The following is a 23,316-nucleotide window of genomic DNA, read 5'->3' as shown; positions in this document are numbered from 1 at the left end:
CTCCTCACTTGGCCACCTTCGCCGAGACGCGGCGGATCCGTTGCTGTCAGGAGCCGCGGGGTGGCAGCGCTGCCGCACATGGCCGGGAAGCCGCCTGCAAACGGGGAAACAAAACCCGCCTCGATGGGAAACGCGGTCATTAGTGGACTCGAGGCTGATTGGAAGCGAGAATTCCAAACAGTTTTTCTTGAAGAGCGAACCTAGTAATGCATTTCAAGGATCAAACGGAACCTAGCAGAAGAAAACATCCCAGCTCTGAAGATTTCAAAATTCACTTTTCATACTGTTCCCTCTATCCTGGTCAAAGCTATTCTGCATCACTTCAGGCGTGGAAAGTGCACAAATGCAAAACCTCAATTTCAGAAAATTGTCAATACAGTGAGTGCTCCGCATTACACGCATATAAATCTATATACTTTTCATACAGAGACTGATGTGCCTTTATAAACCTAAAGTCGACCTGACTGGGTCCTGAATTGGCCACGCTCATTTGTTCCTGGGTTCCCGAGTGAAGCACAACAAACAGCTCTTCCAGGAGAAAATGTAAGTATAGCTGAAAGGCAGCTCATCACAGGCTCTGCTCCCTGCAGACAGCATAGGTGGGACAGTGCCAAATCTGGAAGACTATCCTGGACAGAGAGAACCAGTGCCTTTCCAGCCATCCCTACTGTGTCCTCGTGTTCCCTTCTGTCTCTCCTCAAAGCACCATGTGCCCACTTTGCAAAGATTAAACAAGCTGCGTATTGGAAGAGTGCAAAGCTGCCATCTTACTTTAGTCATTTTAAAATCAAAACCACAAAAATATTTTGAGCGCCACACAGTCCTCAGGAGACTTGGGAGTATTTCAGGCCTCTCAGTCACCTGCTCGTATCTTTGTTTCACTTGGGATCAGTGATCTGCTCACACATCAAGGGTTAGTACCACAGAGTACTACTGTGGGCTATCCCTTCAGGACCAAACAATGTTGCTTTGAATAAAAAAAAAAAAAATCTTTAAAGCACCCATAAGACAAGAGGCAGTGCTCAGAACCCTACTGCAGTGCAACATGCATGCCACAGCAATAGTGGCAGCATGTCGTTGCTGCAAGCCCTGACTAACAATTGCTGGATTGTGTCAAGAGCCCCGCTGCGCACTCGGTTCGGCAGCACAGGAGCAGCCCAGCCAGCCATGAAGGTGTGTGCAGCACGCTAGAGCGGTGTGCGGGCAAGCAGCCTGACAGAAACGCCAGGTGCGTGTCAGGAGCATTCGCACCCTCCGGTCTGCACCGGATCACGCTTCCCGCCGGTTCGCTGGCAAAGGTGCTGCCTCAGGCAATCCCAAAGCCGGGTACGGCGGGCCCGCCGGCAGCCGGCGTTCAGGCAGGGGCTTCCGCGGTGGCCCGCGGCCAGCCCTCCCGCTGCACGGCCGGGAGAAATCCACCGGAAAAAAAACCCTGCTCGCAGCGCGGCCTCAGCAGCTCCTCAGGCAGCGCTGAAGCACCGCGGCCGCTCGCGAGCGTTTCACGCCGGGGCCCGCGGTGCAGCAGCGGGTAACACCGGCGGCGGGCTCCAACGGGCGCAGCGAGGGCGAGCGAGGGCCAGCGCGGGGACCGGCCGGCCAGGCCACGCGGGGCGCCCGCCTCCCTCGCCCCGGGCGACGCCGCCGCCCTCAGCCCGCCGCCCTCAGCCCGCCGCGCCTCAGGGGGCGGCAGACGAAAGCGGAAGTGCGCTGCCAGCGCGGCCCCCCCCTCCCCCTTCCTCCCCTCCTGCCGCCGTGACTTCCGGCGGCCGCTCTAGCCGGCGCCGCGTCTATGCCCGCGGCGCTGGGGGATGTTTATTGTCGCGGGGAGTCGGCCCAGGACCCGCAACGCCGCCGGGCGCCAGCGGCGGGGCGCCTAGCAACCGGCACCCCGCGCCGCCATCACCGCCTCACCGCCCGCCCGCACGGTAACGTCTGCCGCCCGCCGACGGGCCGCGTCTCGGCGGGCTCGGCCCGGCGCGAGCCGCCGCCGCCGCTGCCCGGGGGAACGCGGCCCCGCCGCTCGCGCGCGCCGCGGCTGCCGTCGGGCCCCCGCCCGCCCCGCTCCGCTCCGCTCCCCCCGCGCCGCTCCGCCCGCCCCTGCCCGGCTGAGCCCAGGGAGGCGGCGTGCGGCCTCCTGCGGCTCCCCCGCCTCGCCGCGGCCCTGCCGGCCCCTCCCGCCGCGGTGCCGCTCCCCCCCGGGGCGTGGGGGGGGGGGGTCGGTGCGTGGCTGGGGCGAAGGGGGCCGCGCGTTCTCCAGGGGAAACGGCCGGTTCCTGGGCAACGGGCGAGCCTTCCCCCGGGCGCACGGGCTGCCCCGCGCCCCAGAAACGGCGTGTCCGGCCCCGAGGGCTCCGTAACGGCGCCGCTCCGGGGAGCGAAGCGCAGGCAGAGCCCAGCGCTGCCGAGCGGCGCGGCCAGGCCGCCCTCCGCCCGCGCTTTGTTCCGGCCGGCCTCCCGGAGAAGTTTTCGGCTGGGGGTTGGAGGGAGACGGAAAACAACTCTCGGTTATCCCGAGTGTTGTGACGCCGGTACGTGTAGGGATTTGAGCGAGATTCCCGGCAGCGCGACCGGGAAGAGCACTTCTGTTCCCTCAGTCGGGATGTGCGAATGGTAAAGGACGGGGAGGGGGATGACAGGCTTGCCCGTTGTGTGAGAATGTCTTGTAACAGCAAAACGGGTTTTCATTTTTCTTAGGATGCGTTGTGAAGCTGGAGCGGCCGCCCTAACGTGTCGGTTCAGGGTTTTGTTTTACTTTTGACAGTTCTCCACAGATCCTAGAGACCTGAAGGGTTGTTCTTAGGGCTTGGCGTTTGACTGGGTGTTAAAAGGGAAAGGTGGCACAAAATTGGATGCAAGAGGGAAGGACGGCACAAAATTGGATGCAAGAGGGAAAGACGGCACAAAATTGGATGCAAGTGAATCTTGCTTTGAATAGGAATGGACCTTTTGGATGAGAAAGGCTTGAGGAAAATGGCCTGTTATGAATTATTGAAAAATACACTTCCTGGTCTTGTTCTGTAAACTGTTTGGCTTTATTCCTGCAACTGCATATGTGTTGGAAGACCTCAGATCCATGGGGATGCAGTAGGCTTATCCAAGAGATTTGACAGCAGGATTGGGCATTTGTGTCCTACTTGCTTACGGTATAGCTGGTATCATCGTTCTGTGCATTGGCCTAGTTGGACAAATCCCTACACTGATGTTATGCGTATTTGGAAATTTTCTTCTTCTCCAAAATACGCTTGTTTCATTCTGTAGGAAATAGTCATATGACTGTGCACATGTTGGAAGGTGAGAACATTAGCTTCAAGATGGCCTTTTGCTTTAGAGGGTCAATTTAACTTGCCACTAGAGACAACAAAGAGTAGAAGCATGCCCCACAAGCTCAGTGGCTGTAACTAAAAAGTTGTTCAGTCCAGAGGATTTTCTGTACAGACAGGAGTAGCTATGTTGCTCTCTGTTCTGTGGAGTCACTCACCTGCCACCATAACCATATGGTATCTAAGAATTCAAGCAGATTTTGGAGGTCTGGCACCTCCAGTCTTTCAGATGGACCTGCTTCCTGAGGGGCTGAACACAAGTCTTAAAAAACGGACCTGGAGTGGAAGGATGTAATTGACACTTCTCATAGCTGGTGGGCTTTCTTGGGTGCATTCTCTGTTCTCGTATGGAAACCTCATATGGAGGTTCCCGCGTGTTGTGACGCAATAGTGACAGATGCCTCTTCAGCTGGGCTGTTGGAACTGTCTGTGGGGTTGGTCTGTTGGTGAACTGCTTTGGAGAAAGGTTAAGAATAACCGGTAGAAGTTGCTTACGCTTAGGCTGCTGGTGAAAAAGGTGTTTATTAAACTGTTCAGACATTAACGTAACCGTTGTTAGATACCCCTCATCTACCTTCCTAGCTCTGAGTTTCTCAGATCAAAGGTAGCCAAAAGCTTAAAACCCTACTTTGTTTATATACCTCATCCCAAGTGCCTTTCCTCTCTCTTTGATGGTGATGGGGTGGTTGGTTTGGACCTTTTTGAAGACAGAAAGCATGGGCTTTTTTTAGATTGTAAGATTCCGGTGTAGGGTGTTTGTCTTCGTGTGTGTTTATATAGTATCTAAAATAGTATGGCTGTGATTGTGACTGGGGATGGATGGGTAATGCTTTGTTTAAGAACTTGAGTGCTCATTCCTTCCTCCAAAATATTTCTTATTCTGGGAAGTTTCTCTAGTTTCAGTGTAGAATATATCACTTTACAGTGTCAAATATCCTTGAGTTAGTTTTTGTTGTTGTTTTTATTCTTATGTTCATTATCATGCTTTACCTATCTTCTTTTTTTTTCCTTCCTCTTTTTTTCTTCTTAGGGTAATATTCCAGATGTATTCCTGAAATCTGTGTTGAAAAGAAAGAACAAATTTGTAAAATTTCCTTGAGAAAATTAAATTAAATAAAATAATACAGACTTCTGCAGAGATATATTTAAGCTTTTTTTCTCTGTCAGGGTAGATTGTGTTATGCTGGTGCAAGACAACTCGAAATCAAAGTTGACTAGTTTCTTACACTGGAGAAAGCTGAGTGATGTACATAATTCAAAAGAAATGCTGCATATAGAGACAAGTAAATGATTTTATTTTCCGTTTTAGCATATTATTAAATTAGCATTAACTGGCAAAACATAATTTTAGAAGTGAGATTTAAGCTGCCAAAATTCTGAGGTTAGATGAGAGAACCTTTGGGCAAGATTAATCAACAAAACCTAAGCTGAGCTCAGTAAAATCAATTTAGGATTCGCAAATCCAGGACTGGAAAGAACCAGCTGTTTGGTTTCTACTCAGTCCCTCTGTTCTGCAAGTGTAACTGCGTAGATTTGGAATAGTAACAGGCTTATCCGTGAGGCTGTTGCTTCATCTCAAAATGTATTTGTAAAAGCATGGAGCATCGTTTTCCCCATGTTGAACATGGGAGACAAACGCAGCAGGGATACAGTAGTGTGTATTAATAGCACTAAAGACAAGAGAAAACTGGGAAAGAGGAGGATCAGAGTGTGGTGTAGGGCTCCTTTGTTCCAGCTGGTCATGCTACTTGAAATATCTGTAAATACGAGTATCATCATCTTTATTTCTTTATTTATTTCTTTCTTGTTTAAAAATAAAAATAAGAAAACATTGTTACACTTTCTTATAAACATGTTTTTCGGATTTTATGTTTTATATAGTTCTTGTGTTATTATTTTTTTAAAATGTTTAGCTTGCTTCTGTTCTCATGATTCCTATGAATTTCTTTGAGACTTCCCAAAGAAAGGTAGCAGGACGTCTTTTTCTCTATTTTTTTTTTTCCTTTGCTGTCAGTACCTTGTAAGACATAAAACGAACACTTAAGGCAGAGGTTGTGATAGGTTACGCTTGCTTACTGCTTGGGCAGAAATATCCAAGTCTAGAAACATTTTGCTTTACCCAATATTTCTAAGCCATGCCTTGGAAGACGTCAACGTTGTATTTGTATACTGAATGGGAATGGGTGTATTCGAAATTGTTGATGCTTATGTCCAGGTTCTCAAAGAACACGGTTAGTATTTAGCAGCAGCAAATAAAGACTTTGCTGAATACAAATGAGAAAAACTTGGTAATTAATATTTGAAATGTTCAATATTTGAGCGAAAAGTTTAGCAATGAAATGCTTCTGTTACATCAGGTAACATTGAAGTAGAATAAAGGCAGTTTTCACTATTTTTACACTGTATTCAGTGTAACGTAACAAACTATGTCCCTTTTTAACTGAACATCACAAAACATAGCCTAGAAGATTAGCTACAGCTCCAATTAAATTTCAAATTTAAAAACTCCTCGCTAAATACCTGTTGTCTTGAACTTTCAGAACATGACTGATGAAAATGGGGGCACACTACAGTAATGTTGTGTAATTTTTCTCCCATTAAAATCTAGGCAAGGAGATTGTACTTCTAACCAAGATATATGATAATTGCTGAAAGCATCCTTACTGACAGCTCTACTGCATATTATTTTTTTTTTTCCTGTAGATCCCCCTTTAATGATAGATCTTTTCCTTTCAAATTGTAATTTTCCTCTCTTTCAACCACTTTTTCCTTTGTTCTGAATGAGCACGTGACTTTTCTCTCTGGATCTGTTTAAGAGAAGCCATCAGAGTTTTATGGCAGCACTATCCTACAGTATTATGGTTTGCTTAGAGGTTAGCAACCTTTCGAGGGTGTTGTGCATGACAGTGTTATTCTTTCAGAATGTAGAGATTGAGGGGGCCAGTAGAAACTTGCTGATAATTGGGAGACACTGCTGGTTGGAGATACCTTGTTTTCTTACACGGCAATCATTTCTTGGGTTCCAGTAAGTGAACTCGGCAAGAGCCAGGAGCTGGAGCCAGGGTGGAAAACAAATGCCGCTCTGAAGATGCCACGGGTTCCAGCTCCTTGCTCCGTGCTGGCCCTGCCTGCATGCCACTCAAAATCTGCACATGTGCTATCTTTGGATCTGGTGCCATAAATTGCTAACCCAATCTGTAGTAGTCCATCAAAACCAGATGGGAGAAGTCATTTCTAACTTTGAGGATTCATTTAATTTCTGATTTAAAAAAAAAAAAAAAAAGGATCCAGGAATACTAATTAGTTACTGCTTGTTCTCCTCTCTGCCTGCTTTACCCCTCACCCCCGCACATAGCCTTTGGTTTTCCTGATTTTTCTCTTGGCTGTTTCTTCATCTCTTTTCTGTGTTATCACCCATCTTGCCTTTTCTTGTACTGGACAAGCCAACAATTACAGAACAGTTTGTTCAGCTGGGAGCAAGCAGAAGCAGCAGCCATCGTGGCAGCTGACCCACTACATTGTGCACATCTGCCTTGTGGTTTATTCCTTCTGTATTGTCAGTGAGCTGGAGTCAGAGGTGCACCTTGAGTGAGTTCTCCATTAGAGACTATGGCATGAAGTTTAGGAAGTCATAGTCAGATGAAAGTACTGATAATAACAATAATTTTGTATCGTGAAGATTTCGGACATAGAATGTAAGGCCAAACGTTTCAAGTGATATAAATGCATTAGTCTGTTACGTATATTGTTGCTCTTGATACATAGTCTCCTGCTTCTTCCATGGCAGTGATCGTGTAGAGCATTTCATATATCTGACTTTTTTCTTTGATTTTGCTCTTTGCTTTCTGTTGGGTTCATTTTGTATGAAATAAAACTACAATTTTAGATGAGTAGATCAAGATAACATTGCTTCTGTCTCTTAGGCGATGCTCTACTTACGCTGCTTCTCCTGGAGTAAAACTAAGATTTTTGCATTCTTCTACAAGGAAAAAATTCCTTAATGAACTACAGGATTTTGATATAGGTCCTTTTCACTATATACCAACGTTCCTGCTACTTCCTCCTCCCCTTTCCCCAAATACTTCACCTGAAATTTATTTGAGATGTCTGCTGTCTTGGCTTTGTTACACTTACAGAAGAGCTGTCAGGCGGGCTGGGGTGGGCTGAGCAGTAGCCCAACTCCCTGTCCTGCGATTCTCCTCCCTGGTTGATGTGTGTGTTAGGGTGTCACCTTCAATGTGCACGGGCAGACTGGGTGCTTCCTGGCTTGCTTGGGTCTGAACTTTGGCTTTTCCTCAGAAACAATGGATTTTACTCTGCGTGTACAACAGGTTCATTCTATGCGGTTCCTGTGGACAGTGGAGAAGGGAGTGAGACACCACTGCCCAGGCTGTTGCTGCCACCAGGACACTTTGTACAGTTCATGTTGTGCTGTGATATTGGGAGAGAGAGGCCAAGGGTGCTGGGTGAAGATGGGAGGGCTGTGGGTAGCAGGCTGTCTACAGGCTGCAGTTTGTGTCACCCGTGCTAGTTCAGAGTTATCCAGCAGGCTCATCCATTCCAACACAAACGTCAAGCTGTTCAGAATTATCAATTTCAGCAGTCAGAGAAATGCATTTTCCTGAGGTGTCTAATGACATCCTTAAATGAGCTGAGGAAAGATTATCCACTGGAGCTATGGAAAAAGTTTCAGTAATCTTTACAGTGTCCTAATATAGTTGGTAAGAGTTGTAACACATTTAACTGGCAAGTTTAAATATTTTTTAGATATATATACACACATATTTTATTTCTTAAGTCTGGCAACATGGGTTCAAACGAGTAACCTATTTTCTAGCATACAGGATGCAAATACACCCCCCCTCCCCACACACAGTTAACTTAAATGAGTCAGAGTGTTGTCACTTCTGCTTCTTGTCTCATTTAAGGGAAGGATGTATCCAATGGTATTAATAGGCAATTTTCTACCAGTATGTTTAATTTTATCATTTTTGTTTCTCAGGATGTGATCTTCATGGTGAGCTGGTGGGAAAACTGAGTTGTAAATCACCCCAATGGATGCGGACAGTGATGTTGCATTGGACATTTTAATCACAAACGTAGTGTGTGTTTTTAGAACAAGATGCCATTTAAACTTGAGGAAGATTGCATTAGAGGGCGCAAATGTCATCTACAAGCGTGATGTTGGGGTAAGAGACTCAACGTGCCTCAATTATCTGCTTTTAAAAATGTTCCTTAGGCTAAACCTTCTTGTGTCTGCTATCTGTGTATGGTGGAGAGAGAAAACCAGGTTTATTTCTGTATTTCTGCCTTGATAGGCATTTAGTCTGTCATACACTGAATGTACAGTAAGGGGAGCGTGTAAATATTGTCTCAGAAGACTGCAACTAGTGAGGTGAATATTTGGTATAAGGTATGTGAGGAGACCTCTGACACCTCAGGGTCCATTTTGCCTCCCCAAATTTGATGGTTTTGTCAAGAAAATATATCCTGATAAGGAGTCAGCAATGTGGGAGTCACTGCAATAAGAATAAAAATTAGCACAATGCTCATGGCTTTCCTTTTTATTCAGAGGAAATTACCTTCATTTAATCTGTTTTGTGAACACTGAATCACTGGCTGAGATATTCCATGTGTATTTTGCTCTTCTCAGGAGCTGATTTTTTTTTTTAATTACTGAAAGAGATGAAGGAACAGTTCAAGGCTATCAAAAAAAAAGAAAAAAAGAAGTATTATTAGTGTAACAGCTGATTTGTCAAATAGTTGATTTTTTTTTTTCCAGTATGAAATTGAACTACCACTAATTCCCAGTTCTTCCACTTACATTTTTCTTTTTAGAAAGTATTAATGAAACTTAGGAAACCTAGGATTACGGCCACAATTTGGTCCTCAGGAAAAGTTATTTGCACAGGAGCCACAAGGTGAGTTCATGAAGTTTCTTTCTCTAACTGTAAATTCATGTGTATTTTAAAATTAACATTGTAAATTAACATTTAAAATACAACATTGTAAATGGAGAGGATGGCAAGAGGCAGAACTTGCCACTGTTAAGATTCACCAACATCAGCTCACACATAGATCCTTGCCAAGCTGCATATTTGGGAGGAAGTTTTCTTTGTGAAATGTCTCCCTCAGACTGATTTGAAATCTTAAGCAACATCATTTCAGCCTTCTGGGAGAGCAGCAGGGAAAACTACTTTATGAAGAAAATCCTAGAGATTTCATTTGAGAACTTTTTAAGCATTGTGTGTTTTTAGCCAGAACTTGAAACTTGGGAAGAGATGACCTTTTTTGGAGGGATATCTCTTATTCTTTCATGAAAACCCACCTGAACTTAATCAGGTTATGCAGTGTTGAGAGACTGGAAAGAAGCTAAAGCAGACTCAGTTCAGATACATCTGAGATTTGCTAAACTCTTAACAGCTGGTGGAGTAAGGATGAGATGCAACAGTAAATTTGCACACTTTGTGATCTCTGTCTCAAAACGGAAGATGATTGTTCAGGATGTTAACTCCAGACTACCTATGGTTGTGATTGTCTCTTAAGAGTATTTAGTATCACGTATGACCAAAACTCGTCTCCCACTTCAGCTGGAGACGAGTGCCAAGGCATTCTTCAAACAGGACATAAAGGACTCCATCTGCCTGTCTAGATAGTTAAAACGTAATAACGTACAGCAGGACGAAATGAAGACTGTCCATGTGATCATGGTTCATGCACTACATGATGTAACGGTTCATTTTGTAGCCTGAGTAGCTGTCGTGGTACGTACTCTGTTTCTGTTAACACTAGATTCTTTTCTTTCTCCTTTATAGTGAAGAAGAAGCTAAATTTGGTGCCAGGCGATTAGCTCGTAGTCTACAGAAACTAGGTTTCCAGGTAATTCTCATGGAAAAGGGCTCGCGTGACTTAAACAATGCTGGTAGTCCATATTTTAGAAAGAAACAAAAATGAGGGAGCGTAACAGTTTAGCAACGAGCATGTTTTCACTCACATGCCCCTTTTGTGTCAGCATACATTTTCCAGATGCTGTTTAAAGAGAAGCTGTTGTATTTTGTGGATTTGAGTTTTGTTTGGCAGCTCAGAGTAGTGCTTCTTCGCTGGCTAGCAAACAACAAAATTTGTTTCATCAATGAACCACCCACAGATGTTTCTTGGATAGAATTTACAATATCTTGAAAGATTTATTTGGAAGGAGTGCTGAAGAGTATAAACCTAACTGTCACTTGAACATAATTTTCCCTTGTTTCTGCTGGAGTAGCAGGTACAGGCCCATCTTGTTAAGGGCAAGTTTGAGCCGTTTTAATTAAAGAGAGGAAGAAAAGTGCATCTGCTCTGTCAGGTTGCACAGCAGGGAGGAAGACAAATAAAATACTTCAGACGTGAAGCCTCTCTTTTTTTGCGGGTTTAGGTTAACACTACCAGTCAAAAACACCACTTGCATTTCATAGTAAAGATCGAAGAACAGCAACATGCATGGCTTAAAATGAGACAGTTTAGTACTCTCAGACTTCCTGGTAGTCAGTTGTGCTGCTTACCCATAATTTCAGTTTAAGAACAGGCAATTAATAGACAGAAGGGCTGTCCTTTGGCAAGGGCAGGCTACCTTTGATTGCAGTACATAAAGGCCGTGGTGACAGGCTGTCCTGGTGATGCTGCATCAGATCCAAGCAGAAGTTGGACACTCCTGCTGTTACGAATGCACGCATCAGACCCAGCCTCTTAAAGTTGGAGTGGAACATTAAGTCAATAAGGTGAACTATGCTTCCAGGGTGGGTGCACCAAGTTTTATTTTATTATAAAGTGAGCAGTTTAAGTGGAATGTATTTTGAAGATTAAATTGGTGGTTGACTTTTTATAAGGCTAAGTTGTTTCTACTGATAGTATCCTTCTAAAAAGTTTTTTTCTGAGGAATGGTCATATTAAGTTTAGGCAATCTCCGAAAGTGAACAAAAGTTTCTTCAGTGATAGTGCCAACACTGATGTCTCAGCAGTGCATTTGTTTGTTTAGGAATTATCTGTTGGCTATTCTGTTGGTGTCTAAAATGACTATGGTAAAGAATAACAGAAAGCCAGAAGTTTGAGCTGCATTTCAGAAAGTAATGGAGTAGAAAACCCGTAGTGGCCACTGGAGATTTGAATAGAAAAAACATTTTCACCTTTATTCTTATTCTTAGCTTTAAAACAAATGGTGCATAGCAGCAAGGCATTAAAGAAGTTTTCAAATTGCATCAGATTCTTGTAACAATGAAATCTAAGCTTTTTCTCTGCTTGTTTTGATGTCCCATGAGCTGTTTAATTTAGTTTATTTTCAATTTGGAGGTGTTTAGTACAGCAATATGAGTTTCTGTGTCTCATTCTTAAACTGTACTATAACAGTACAATACAACTGTGAAGTACCTAGTTCAGCCATAAAAGGATAAAGTAAGTGATTTGAGTCCAGTAAGCGCTGTTAAAATTCCTGCTAGAAATGCATCAATCACAAGGTTTTCATTTTGAAATATCATAAAAATATTCTAATTTAGTATTCTTCTAATTTATTTATTTTTGCAACCCATACATCTACCTCACTGTAAACTGAATTTCTAATGTCTTTTTTTTCCTCTCTTTTGAAAAGGTGATTTTCACAGATTTTAAAGTTGTGAATGTTTTAGCAGTGTGCAACATGCCCTTTGAGATCAGATTGCCAGAATTTACAAAGAATAACAGACCTCATGCGAGGTATGGTAGGATTTTAAAAAATTACAGTCTTGGTATACTACTAAAGCTTTTCTTTTTCAGTTCTAGATCTATCTTTTTTACTTTTTATTTTGTTTTCTAGTTATGAACCAGAACTTCATCCTGCCGTGTGTTACAGAATAAAATCTCTCAGAGCTACCTTACAGATTTTTTCCACAGGCAGTATCACAGTTACAGGTATTTTGATGTCAAAAATAAATATTTAACTTGTTGGGAATAGTTAACTTTAGGGCCAGTAGGTTTAGAAAGGGAAGACCTTTAAAACAGTCAAAAGATATTGTTGAAGGAATTTTGTCTCCCAGTGCCAGCACTTGGTTTTGGTTTTGAGTGAAAATGCCAGAAGAGTTGTAGAGAAAGTGTTATCATTGGCAGGCTCAAAAATTACTTTTATTGAATGTACGTAGTCTGTTTTTTATAGAAACTAAAGTGAGATAGGACTTGAGAATGCAGGTATTTATCGTTTATTTAAATATTCGAATTTTCTTCCTTTTTTTCATGTTCATGGCGCTTGTAAACTACACCGTGTGTAGCATTAACATCCCTTTCATAAATCCATGTTTCCAAACTGGAGATATATGGAAGCTTACAGGATAGCATCGCATTGTGTCATAACTGAAGTTGACCAATACTTGCAGTTTTCCAGACTTGCGCTCTCTTCTGTTGAAGGTCAACTGAGAGAGAACCACCACCTGAATCCCAGGCACCAGGGATTTTTCCCCTGTAGTCTGAGACTACATGAGTCTTGGGTCTTGGAGATGCCATGCCATGTTTTTGCGTCTCTCTTCCGAATTTTCGTTTTCCATTCTTTGCTATGTTTGCTTGTGAGGCGTCCACCGCACGTTTCCAGATGTGAGAAGTGAGACTTTTTTAGAGAATACCTGTTAAAATGGTACAGAACCAACAAACATCACCTTACATCACTTGAGCGGGAATTCTGTCTTGCGCTTGTTAGACCTTAGCTACTGGTCCAGAAGTTGGGTAGGGATTTTTATTTTCCCATCTTAATCCTTTAACAAATACCTTTATGGGGAAGGTTTCTCCCAAGATATCGGGAGAAGTGTTTTTTGAAGAAGACAAACTCCATCAGATTTGGTAATCTGACAATATAGGGCTAAAAAGTGTTTCAAGATTGCAGTCTATGCTCTGAACAGAGAAGCTGGTCTAGCTAAAACTAGAAACTAAACTTAAAATAAGAAGCTTGAGTACCACTGCAGTAGTAAAAGGTTCTCAGTGTGTCTTGTCAGCCTCCTAATGAGATTTAGCCTTTCTGTAAGGTTCTTATTACTCCAGATAAGGGACAAAATCACCTTCATGCTTCCAGAATTGTCCTTTCAAAGATGAAGGCAAGTTTGGTAAACATCAAAGTTTTACTTCCTTCTGGTTTACTTGTTACAGTGGGTTTGAAGTTTCTCAGACCTCTGTTGGTTTGGAAGGATTTTGCTTTGCCTAAGCCTTTCTTCTAGGGGAAAAAAATGTTCACAGTCGTCTTCTTGTTCCAAAAACGTTCTAAATTACTTTTCAGCCTTACTGTTCTCCCTCTCAAGTGCGTTCAAATGAGGTTCCTTTTGACTGTTCATGTTTCTGTAGTACTAGTACTTGTCGTGCCACTAATGCAAAGAATTTCATGTCAGATACATAATTCAAAATGTTATTAAGAAACAGGAAGGTGGGTTTTTTTTATGGAAAAAGTACAAAAAGATTTAGTTACACTGAGAAAAGAAAACAAAAAGAAATTATATGTAATAGGAATAAGTATTAATTTTTCTTCCTCCAAAATGAGTGATGAGGGGGTTGTTTTGTTTTGTTTGGTTTTTTTTGTTTTGTTTGGTTTGGGTTTTTTTTTTTCTTCTCTTATACTCCCTGCAATGATGATCCAGTTTTTACATCTCTTCAACCCTACAGGGAGTAGCATTTATTTACAAGACTTATTTGCCTACTCATACTCTTGCTTTCTGAAGGCTTTCTCTAGAACTTGCATTCCTGTAATAGACAAATGGAGGAAGGTGCAGTATCTGCCCAGAAAGCAGGTATCTTTCATCGAGCTTGTTTTAAGTGAGTGCTTAACTCAGCTTGACAAGTTTGAAAACACAAAAAGAATCCTATTCCATTCTATTCTCTTTGTGCCTGAGCATGTAAATTAAAACAATATTTCCAGAATTACTTAAATAAGTAATTTATAACTTAAGTAGCTTATTTAGGGTTTTGGGGAAGCATTTTGAACAAATACTATATTTCTTCTATATTTGGAAGAAACTTATGAAGCCTAAAGTGAGGTAAAAAAACCCCTGAGTTCACAGTCATCGAAGCACATGAGAAATTGCTCTTTTCATTTATCTGCATCACCAGACTTCTTTCCAGGATTAATTTCTTCTGGCATATTACTGCTCACTTATTTGCAATCTTAATTGTTCATTGCATAAAATGGTCTAGTACCATTAGAAAGCATCACTAGTTCCTTCTTCTTTTCTTTCCCCAAATGCTTATGGATCATGTAAGATAACCTTCAGACGCTTCATCCTGAGACAGTACCCATTCCCTGGTGTGCAGATTTTGTCTTGAGGTCAATGGTGGAGCTATTTGCAAAATCCAGACTAGAAAGTAATAGTCTATAATTTTCAAATGTAAAATGACCTTGCTTGCAACATACTTGGGTTAAATCCAGTGTTATTTAGCAGCATTTTTTGTTGGTAGGTTTTTAAAAGAAGAGATAAAAGTGGCTATGGTTTGAGTAATACAAATTCCTAGAAGATTAGCATAAGTAAAGTATTTCTTTACCTTTGCCACTCAGCATCTGCCTTCATCTCTGGGCTGACAGTTTAAAGCCAGGAAAAGCACACAAGTTGTTACGAAATTAAATGACAGTATTATTGATTTGTAGTCCAGTCACTGACCAGTGAAAAACATCTTGCAGATCTTAAGTTGGGAGAAACGGGGGAGAAGTTATTTTTGTCTACAGTATGAAGTTGTGGTAGCTAAAAATATTAAGGTTATTTTAAAAGATACTATTGTTGTTTTAATTTCTGATTCCCTGATTTTTCTCTTCCTACTGCTTTTTTTTTTTTTCTGACTATATCTCAGGGCCAAACGTAAAGGCTGTTGCCAGCGCTGTGGAACAGATTTACCCATTCGTGTTTGAAAGCAGGAAATAAATTTTATAATTCACCACTTGATGGTTAGGTTCCCTAACCAAGCACCTTTAAAGACTGCTGCACATTGGACTAAACGGAAAACTGGACCAACAATAGCAGAGGAATAGAGACTCTTTTACTTGCTCATGGCCACAGTATAAACTCCAGTTCTTTTGGATTTTACTCTTAACAGTGCTGTATTGTAAAAACGGAAGTTTACAAGATATGAAATTGCTGCTTTTGAAAAGACATTCTATTTATTTTTGCAGTAATTTCTGTGTATTCATAAATAAAGCTGTCACGATGTGCACTACCTTTAAAACTTTTCTTTTGTTTTATTTTGAGCTTGTGTTTTATTTGTGAATAGTCTTTTACATTTTTGTATGCTGAATATTGGGCACCAAAGACGCTGTAAAAGTTACCTTTTTCACCTGATGAATGTGCACAAATAAAAGTTTGGAAAATATTTCTCTTCATACCTATTCTGTTATATTCCTTTCCCTTTTTCTATTACAGTTAAAATTGTATAGTTGCAAATTAATTTGAAACAATGTAAGAATAGTCTTTTGCTGATACCTTCTGTTTCTATTTGTAGTATGTGTAAAACTTTGTGCGTGGGTTAGATTGAAATCTATGGTAGTTACGTATCTTTATCCGAGGATGAAATTTGGTTTGTTCCCACTCCTCTTAACTGCGTGCCAGATTTCAAGTATTTTCTTGCTGTTACACGAGGAGAAGACATTTCTAAATATAAAGGTCTACAGCAAGTGTTTTCCTATAGATGATGAGGAAACTTGATCAACTAAAGACGCTACTGTAGAAAAACCAACTGCCTTGTCCACCTGCTGGATGCAAAAGGAAAAAAGCTACTACGTGAGCTTCGGTTTTTCAGGAAAGCATTTTTATGCTTCAACTTGAGAAGATGGTATGATCATGCTAATCCATCCCCAGCCTCTTGCCGAGTGATTAACACAGACCTTTTCCACACTCTTCTTTCTGTATAATATTTTCATGACAGGAGCTGCCAACAAGCAACGAAGCTTGATTCTGGCATGTATTATTATTGGTATTAATCTTGGACTTGGAAGCCAGTAGATGTTTCTCTCAGTAAGTGCACATTGGAAGCAGAAGAGAGGTGAATGCTTAAAAGTAACTGCAAATGCTACTTTTAAAAAGATCCAATAAATATGTATAAATGTATGCATGTCTTTTTTCCCTATCTCACCGAAGAGAAATGAAACGTTACTGTGGTGTGCTGCAGGTAACACGCAGTCCTAGTGGGTGCTAAAAATAATAAACCATGAGCTGTTACTGCGTCAGAAGTCACAGCTGTGAAAGAAAGGTGGAAGAACATCCTGAAGAAGCAAATGCTTGGCATAATGTATTTAATCTGTCTGAGGGGGTGGCATAGAAGTTGGAGCTGTCCACAGTGACTTCATGCAGAAATTATGGCAAGGAAGGAATAGTATGGGAAATGCTCAACCGAACCCTTCAGAACAAAAAGAAAGAAGCAGCGATTTGCCACAGACCCTAAGTAGTGTGTTCATAGCAGCCCTTTCAAGCTCAGTGTAGGTAGGAAAGGCAGGACTTAAACTGAGTTCAACGGTCATGGAACTCATGATAAAGAGCAGGGAAAGGGATGTTTGCTACATGCAAGCTTTCCAGTTTGTACAGAAGGTAATCCTGACACTAAATAAGGATTTTGTGAAAAGTCATGGAGCACAATGACCAAACCACCATTAGGGAACGCTGGTGTGTTACTTGAAAAACCAGAAGAACAATGAACAAAATTGTCATGGGTTTTCCAGGAACAAAGTGTAGTCCTAAACTGATGAATGAAGGTTTGGCCATTATAACTGCAGGAGCTGTCTTAGATTAGGTTTGTCCCTTTTGGATTGAATTACAAAGCACTTGAGTGCTACGAGTGAAATTCTGGAGCTTTTATCAAGTGTATGTGTCTCCTAAATTTATCCATGGAGAAAGAAGAATGTTTTGCTTTTTTGTTAGCGCTGTCACATAGTATGAAATCCGCCTGCTAGAACAAAAATGAAAGGTAAAAATAAGCTGCAACGTATTAAAATGGGAACTGATTCTTTGATCCGTGCTACTGGTTTGAGGCCTTCGTAACAATCCATAAGGGAGCTGAAAAGCACACTACTGAGCTTGCAGGGTGGTGTTGAGAAAGAGTAATAGCAAATAAAAGATTCCTTGAAATGGGTGCTCACCTGTCCTGGCTCTGAGGGAGCCTCAAAGTGGTTGTGACAAATACACTTTAAAACCATGGATGATGCAGGGCATTTTCCAGCGTACACTTACACCCAGGGATACCGCTGTGTTTCCTTCCCATCACTGCTCTAAATCAGGAGGTCCCTGCCTTGGTCTGGGATAAGCCTTGCTGCTGCTTATTTCTGCATGGATGCACACGCACACACACCCCTTCCCACATCTTCACGAGTTTGTGTTTCCTTTGCTGCCTCCATCGAGGCTCTCACTTTCCACCGCAGTCACGACGTGGATCCCAGGCCAGACAGCAAGCCCCAGCTCTTGCCTCCAGTGTGAGGAGCTGTGCTTTAAATTAAACTCACCTGTCAATCGATCAGTTCTTCATCAATGGCTGTGTTTTCTAGAGCACTGTTCATCTGTCCCTGGATTCTCCAGGTGGATCCTGTGCAAAACTCTACATAGAGTGCTCAGCTCTGGCACCAGCAGTGCCATGAGAAGTTTATTTCACGTTCCTTGGAGAAAAGGGTTGGTTCTATTTATACAACCTGCTATGGGCTCCTTTTTGCAGTAGAATGATAACTCTGACTCATTGCTAGCTCCTGAGTTGTCATAGCCACTGGATCTTTCCCTGCCGTTTCTAGCTCCATTGTACCGTGCTCTGACTTGCAATTAGCGTTACCAGAGAAATTTGCACTTACGCTTTCAGAACTGTATCTCGCTTTTTTCAGACACTTCTCACGGATTTGCAAAGCTCTGAACTCTAACCCAGTCTCTCCCAGTTTAGTATTGCCTGCAAATTTAATAACCATATTCTGTTCTGTAATCCAGTCCATCAATGAAGATACTGCACAATTTTAGATCTGGGACAATTTTTTTTTGTGGAGCGCTTCAGAGATTCAGGGATGTGATTTGTAAGACGTCTCCCTTTTTTCCCTTATATTTTCATAGTTGATGAGGTTGTGACTGCCAGTTCTGTGTCATCAGATGTGCAGGCTCTGTTATAAACAACCAGTACAATGTGGACTACATTTATATGTCTATAAAGGGCTAAGTCTGTAGGACTACAATTAAGACTATAGCTATAATGATTTCAAAAGCCCTTGATGACAGGATCATCACTTTCTGGAGGTACCTGAAGCTATTAGGGTCTCTGCAGTTAAACCAGCGTTGGAACTATGCCTTCTTCGGAAAGATGGTGTTTTAACTTATTTGTTTCTGCACTAAATAAGTGCACATGGGGAACATTTGAAGAGCTTGCAATGAAGCCAAAACCTGTAAGGTGGGGAGGCAATTTCTATGGCATTTTCTGAGTTAAATTTATTTTTGTAAGAACACTCACAAAATATAGTACAGCGGAGGTTTGTTTGGGAAGCTGCAACGCTGAGAAAAATTTTGCAGAAGCCACTTTCGCTAAATGTGATGTAACAGAAATTGTAAGCCTGTACAGGCTTGGATTGCGCGTGCAAGCATCTGCTATCTAGAGGCAACCATCAGAAAACAGCACCAAGCGGATCAAACGGGGATGCTATTGGAAACACAGGTAACCCACAACCTGGTAAAGTCACAGATCAGGAAATGGATGAATTTCCTGCAACACAGTCTTACTAAAACCACATTACGTTACTTGATTTAATCTCAGGCACTTGTTAAGGATGATGTTGATAAACTAACAGCACATTTGGAAGACCACCCAGAGTCACCTTAATATTTCTTCTGCTGAAGCTGATTTAGTAGAACGCACAATGCTGATAACCACCCTCCACTGTAAATATGAAGCAGGTGGAGAGGTTTCTTTTTTAGCAAAAGTCAATGCCAAAAAACTGAGGAAGGTACTAACATGCAGAAACCCAGAAAATGGTGGGTTCAGACTTTTTTGATAAGACGATTTTACAAGTGCTCAAAACCAATAGTGGAATTTGTAGGTTTTATAAAAAGAAAATGTCACTGTTCATCTAAGAAAAAAGTTCTACAGTATTAGCAGGTCCAGCCTGTAGCCCTTTGCTGGCACTTAAGAAGTTCTTTGAGATCTATGATCTTTTGCTTTTCTTCAACAAATGCTTGCCAGGCTTCCGAGCTTGACATATACTCTTTAGGCAACACATGGCACTGACAATGTATCCCATATTTTATTATTCTTTCAATTTCAGTAATAGAATGTGTTGTTTTCTCTAGCAGGAAGGCATTGTTTTCAAAACTATTCTTTGCTTAGGTGTACTATCGTTTAAAACAAAATGAAATTCAGGCTGTGTATCACAATGTGAGCTGATCCCAGAAGTGCAAAAATCAGGATGCCAATCGGAGCATTCCAAATAAAGAAAAAAAAAAAAGAACCAACCAACCAACAAAAAAACAAACCAACAAAAACAAACCAAAACCCCTACTAAATCTTGTAGGTTTTGGCCGCGTTCTGGTTGTTGAAGTTTTTATGCGTCCAACTTATGTGTGAAAATTTAAGGTAAAAAATTAAACCTTCTATGCATGAAACATCTGTGTTTAAAAACTTCAGTTCCCCCTTTCCTCTCACTGCCAGAGTCAATCTCTGACTTCACCTCCCCTTGCATTTTGTGTGCCTTCTTCATCCATGGCTTCTCTCCCACTGCTCCAAACCCAGCTCTCCAGCTCTCCGTTTCACACTGCTGTGAAACTTTTACGTGGCTGAGCTCTAATGTGTTTGGCATCCTTTTTCTGACTGTTTGTAGAAGTTAGAGGAATGTTTGTGCCTTTGCCTGTTCCTGCTGCTGCAGTGTTGCCGTTGCTGCTGAGGTCAGGGAAATGCAAGGAGACTCTGCCATGGGCTCTCTCCCATGCAGGGCCAAAGGGACCTCTTCTCCCTAGCCTCTCGTGGTTGATATTGGAACTGTAGACTTCAAACAAAATTCTAAGCAGGTCTTCGATTTTTATTGGAAAATTCAAAGTACAAGAAAAGAAACTTTTTCCCTGTCTGTGGACAAGGTGGAAGCACCTGAGATCCAGAGTGGAATTTCAGCTTGGGATGAGAACCTACAGATTCCCCGTATGGAATGAGAGCGAAAGGCTTTTGAGCTTACTGCTTCCGATGGGGCCTTCGGTCTGAGTCTCCTACACCTCAGGTGCACAGCCCCACTGTCCGTCCATGTGTCCTGGGTGTGCTTGGCCTCTTTTTGCTTCCTACAGACTGTCAAAAGGGCCCACATGTACCCTTATCAGGAGATTTTACTTAATCTTCGTTACGTTTTGTATGCCAGAAACCGTATCTTGCAGAGCCTTACGAATACTATCAAAGCATTCTTAAAAACAGCCCGGGCTCGGGGCACCCATGAGGTTATTGTGAGGACTGCTGGTTCTGGGATCAGGACAGAAAAAGTAAGACTGCCGTAAGCTAACCAGCTAGCCAGTGGCTGGTAGAAGAGCTTCTTCCAGAGTCTTGCTTGTTTTAGATGACGTGGGATTTGAATGGTTAAAAATCCTGCATTGTGGTAACTACTTACCTGATCTTTGTACCAAAAGTCCAACAGGGACTTTAAGTGGGTTCCCTGAAAACTTACAATGCAGGAAAGTTGTGCTACAGATTTGGCTGGTAGGATCCCATCCCGAGGTAGCTAAATTTCCAGTGACTTCTGGCAAATCATGTTCTTGGCTTCAATAGTTTCTTTTCAGGTTTTGAACACGTACTCACTGTCTGAATAGACATGTTCCTATAAATTGACCATGTCAGTAGTTAGCAGTGTGACAATGTGAGAATCTGATCAGAACTGGTCCTCACTGCTCAGAAGTAGAACTTTACCTAGATCAGCAAGTTACTGTTCCTTCAGTGCAGGACACAGTTAAGTGGCTTTAATGCTATGAGACAGCAAATAAAGTGGGATCATGTGCTTAGTTCAAAGTAGTATCTGCACTCCAGCTGACACTGTCAGTCTCGTTTCCTCAATTAAATGCTGGAAGAAATGCCACTGTGTGGCTGCCGAGACAGCCAGCACACTTTCAAAGCATGCTACTTTCTTTAAACAAAGAACCATTTATTTCTTTGCTAATAAATATTTATCTATTGATCATTCTAATCTATCAACTTTCTAAGAAAAAAAGACCAAAGTTCTTTCATGAGAGCCATATAGATAACCCTTTGTAGAGGTTTGTGGAGTACTTCAGGATACACTTGCTAAGCAATAACCAAGAATTTGACGTAATTTATGATTTGCAGTGATTCCAGTTTCTGAACTCCCTTTACACTGCCCTGTGCCACACAAGTCTCGCTTTTTGAATCCAGAAGTCAAAGTCTAGTGTGCTCTGTGTTGAGACGTAAAATGATTTTGACATCAACTCTAGTACCTCCAGCTTCCAACTTTCCTGAGACTGGGAAGTCAAGGAAATACTATCTCCTCTGTAAGGCCATCCTCGGTGTACAGTAATTGATGATGCAAATGTCCCCCCCTTAAACAGTTTGATTATGTTTTCTGAGGAGTATTTCCTAGGTCACTGAATCCTGGCCCTCCCAGGAAACTACGTGAAGTTACTCTAATAAGCTGAGTATGCTCTGTGTTATAAATAATTAAGTTCTGATGAAGAAGATCCTTTAACAAGATCAAGTCTTGTTAAGCTGAAGCCTAAATTAATTTCTACACAGTTCATACCCAGTTGTCCTGCACTAACATCATTACAGTCCATAGTTGTCCATTTTTGCTCCATAGTGTAGTCTTCCCTAATGTACTGACAGAAAGTTGTTAACCCTTTTCAGCTCCTTTTTGCTGGGCTAAACAGACCTGCCTTTGGTGCTCTCCTCCCCAGAGACAGGCTTTTGCTTCTCCTTGGCATGCTAGATGTTCTTTGCACCTCTTCCGGGCTGAACTCTTCTTGAACACGGACAACTAGAACTGTGCACGATATTCCAGTTTGCGTTCACCTCCTGCGTGTAAGAGGTGGTAGTTGGAAACAGACAGAGCCCAGCAAGTTATAAACTACAACAATCTTTAATGTTGGCTGTAAACTGCCACTGAAAGAAGCTCTACTAAGAAATGAAAGAGAGAATATCTTGTGTTTATAAAGATACCACGTGTCCCATCAGCACCACAGCATGGCTGAACATTCCTTTTTTTTTTTCGTTTCTATCAGTCTCTTGACGAAGGCTGCTTTGATTGTCCCGAGTCTAGTAGAGCTGCTTTTTCTCTCTCTTGGCAACTTCCACCGGCACCAGTGTCTCCCTGCGCTGGCTCGCCCAGCACAAGGGGGTCTTCACGTATTTCCTGGGGAAACAAAAAACCCACAAAAGTTCACCATTGCACACAGCCGGTGGAGCCATCCTCCTGCCAGGAGGGGACTTGTACCAGTACAAGTTGGGGACTGAACTGTTGGGGAACAGCACAGGGGAAAGGGACCTGGGGGTCCTGGTGGACAGCAGGATGACCATGAGCCAGCAATGTGCCCTTGTGGCCAAGAAGGCCAATGGCATCCTGGGGTGTGTTAGAAGGGGTGTGGTTAGTAGGTCGAGAGAAGTTCTCCTCCCCCTCTCCTCTGCCCTGCTGAGGCCGCATCTGGAATATTGTGTCCAGTTCTGGGCCCCTCAGTTCAAGAAGGACAAGGAACTGCTTGAGAGAGTCCAGCGCAGGGCCACAAAGATGATGAAGGGAGAGGAGCATCTCCCTTATGAGGAAAGGCTGAGGGAGCTGGGTCTCTTTAGCTTGGAGAATAGGAGGCTGAGGGGGGACCTCATTCATGTTTATAAATATGGAAAGGGTGACTGTCATGAGGATGGAGCCAGGCTCTTCTCAGCAGCATCCAATGATAGGACAAGGGGAAATGGATATAAGCTGGAACATAGGAGGTTCTGCTTAAACATGAGGAAGAACTTCTTCCCAGTAAGGGGAACAGAACACTGGAACAGGCTGCCCAGAGAGGTTGTGGAGTCTCCTTCTCTGGAGATGTTCCAAACCTGC

At 42.5% G+C, this 23,316-nt stretch overlaps 2 protein-coding genes across 2 annotated transcripts in view; one reads left to right on the top strand and one right to left on the bottom strand.

The window, feature by feature from the left end:
* The first annotated feature begins 1,876 nt into the window (after positions 1-1,876).
* TBPL1 (TATA-box binding protein like 1) lies at positions 1,877-15,653 on the top strand. Its single transcript, XM_086631236.1, has 7 exons — positions 1,877-1,925; positions 8,323-8,509; positions 9,159-9,241; positions 10,136-10,199; positions 11,938-12,041; positions 12,142-12,236; positions 15,138-15,653. The coding sequence occupies exons 2-7, from the start codon at positions 8,375-8,377 to the stop codon at positions 15,206-15,208; spliced, it is 552 nt and encodes a 183-aa protein (XP_086487362.1). The 5' UTR covers positions 1,877-1,925; positions 8,323-8,374; the 3' UTR covers positions 15,209-15,653.
* A 6,876-nt stretch (positions 15,654-22,529) lies between these two features.
* SLC2A12 (solute carrier family 2 member 12) overlaps positions 22,530-23,316 on the bottom strand; it is a 32,144-nt gene continuing 31,357 nt past the window's right edge. The window contains exon 5 of the mRNA XM_086632064.1: positions 22,530-22,626. Coding sequence (XP_086488190.1) covers positions 22,530-22,626 — 97 coding nt within the window. The remainder of the gene's footprint in view (positions 22,627-23,316) is intronic.

The sequence above is a fragment of the Tauraco erythrolophus genome, chromosome 2 (genome assembly GCF_009769465.1).
Source record: "Tauraco erythrolophus isolate bTauEry1 chromosome 2, bTauEry1.pri, whole genome shotgun sequence".
NCBI classification, from domain to species: Eukaryota; Metazoa; Chordata; class Aves; order Musophagiformes; family Musophagidae; genus Tauraco; species Tauraco erythrolophus.
This window is presented reverse-complemented; position numbering and strand designations above follow the sequence as displayed.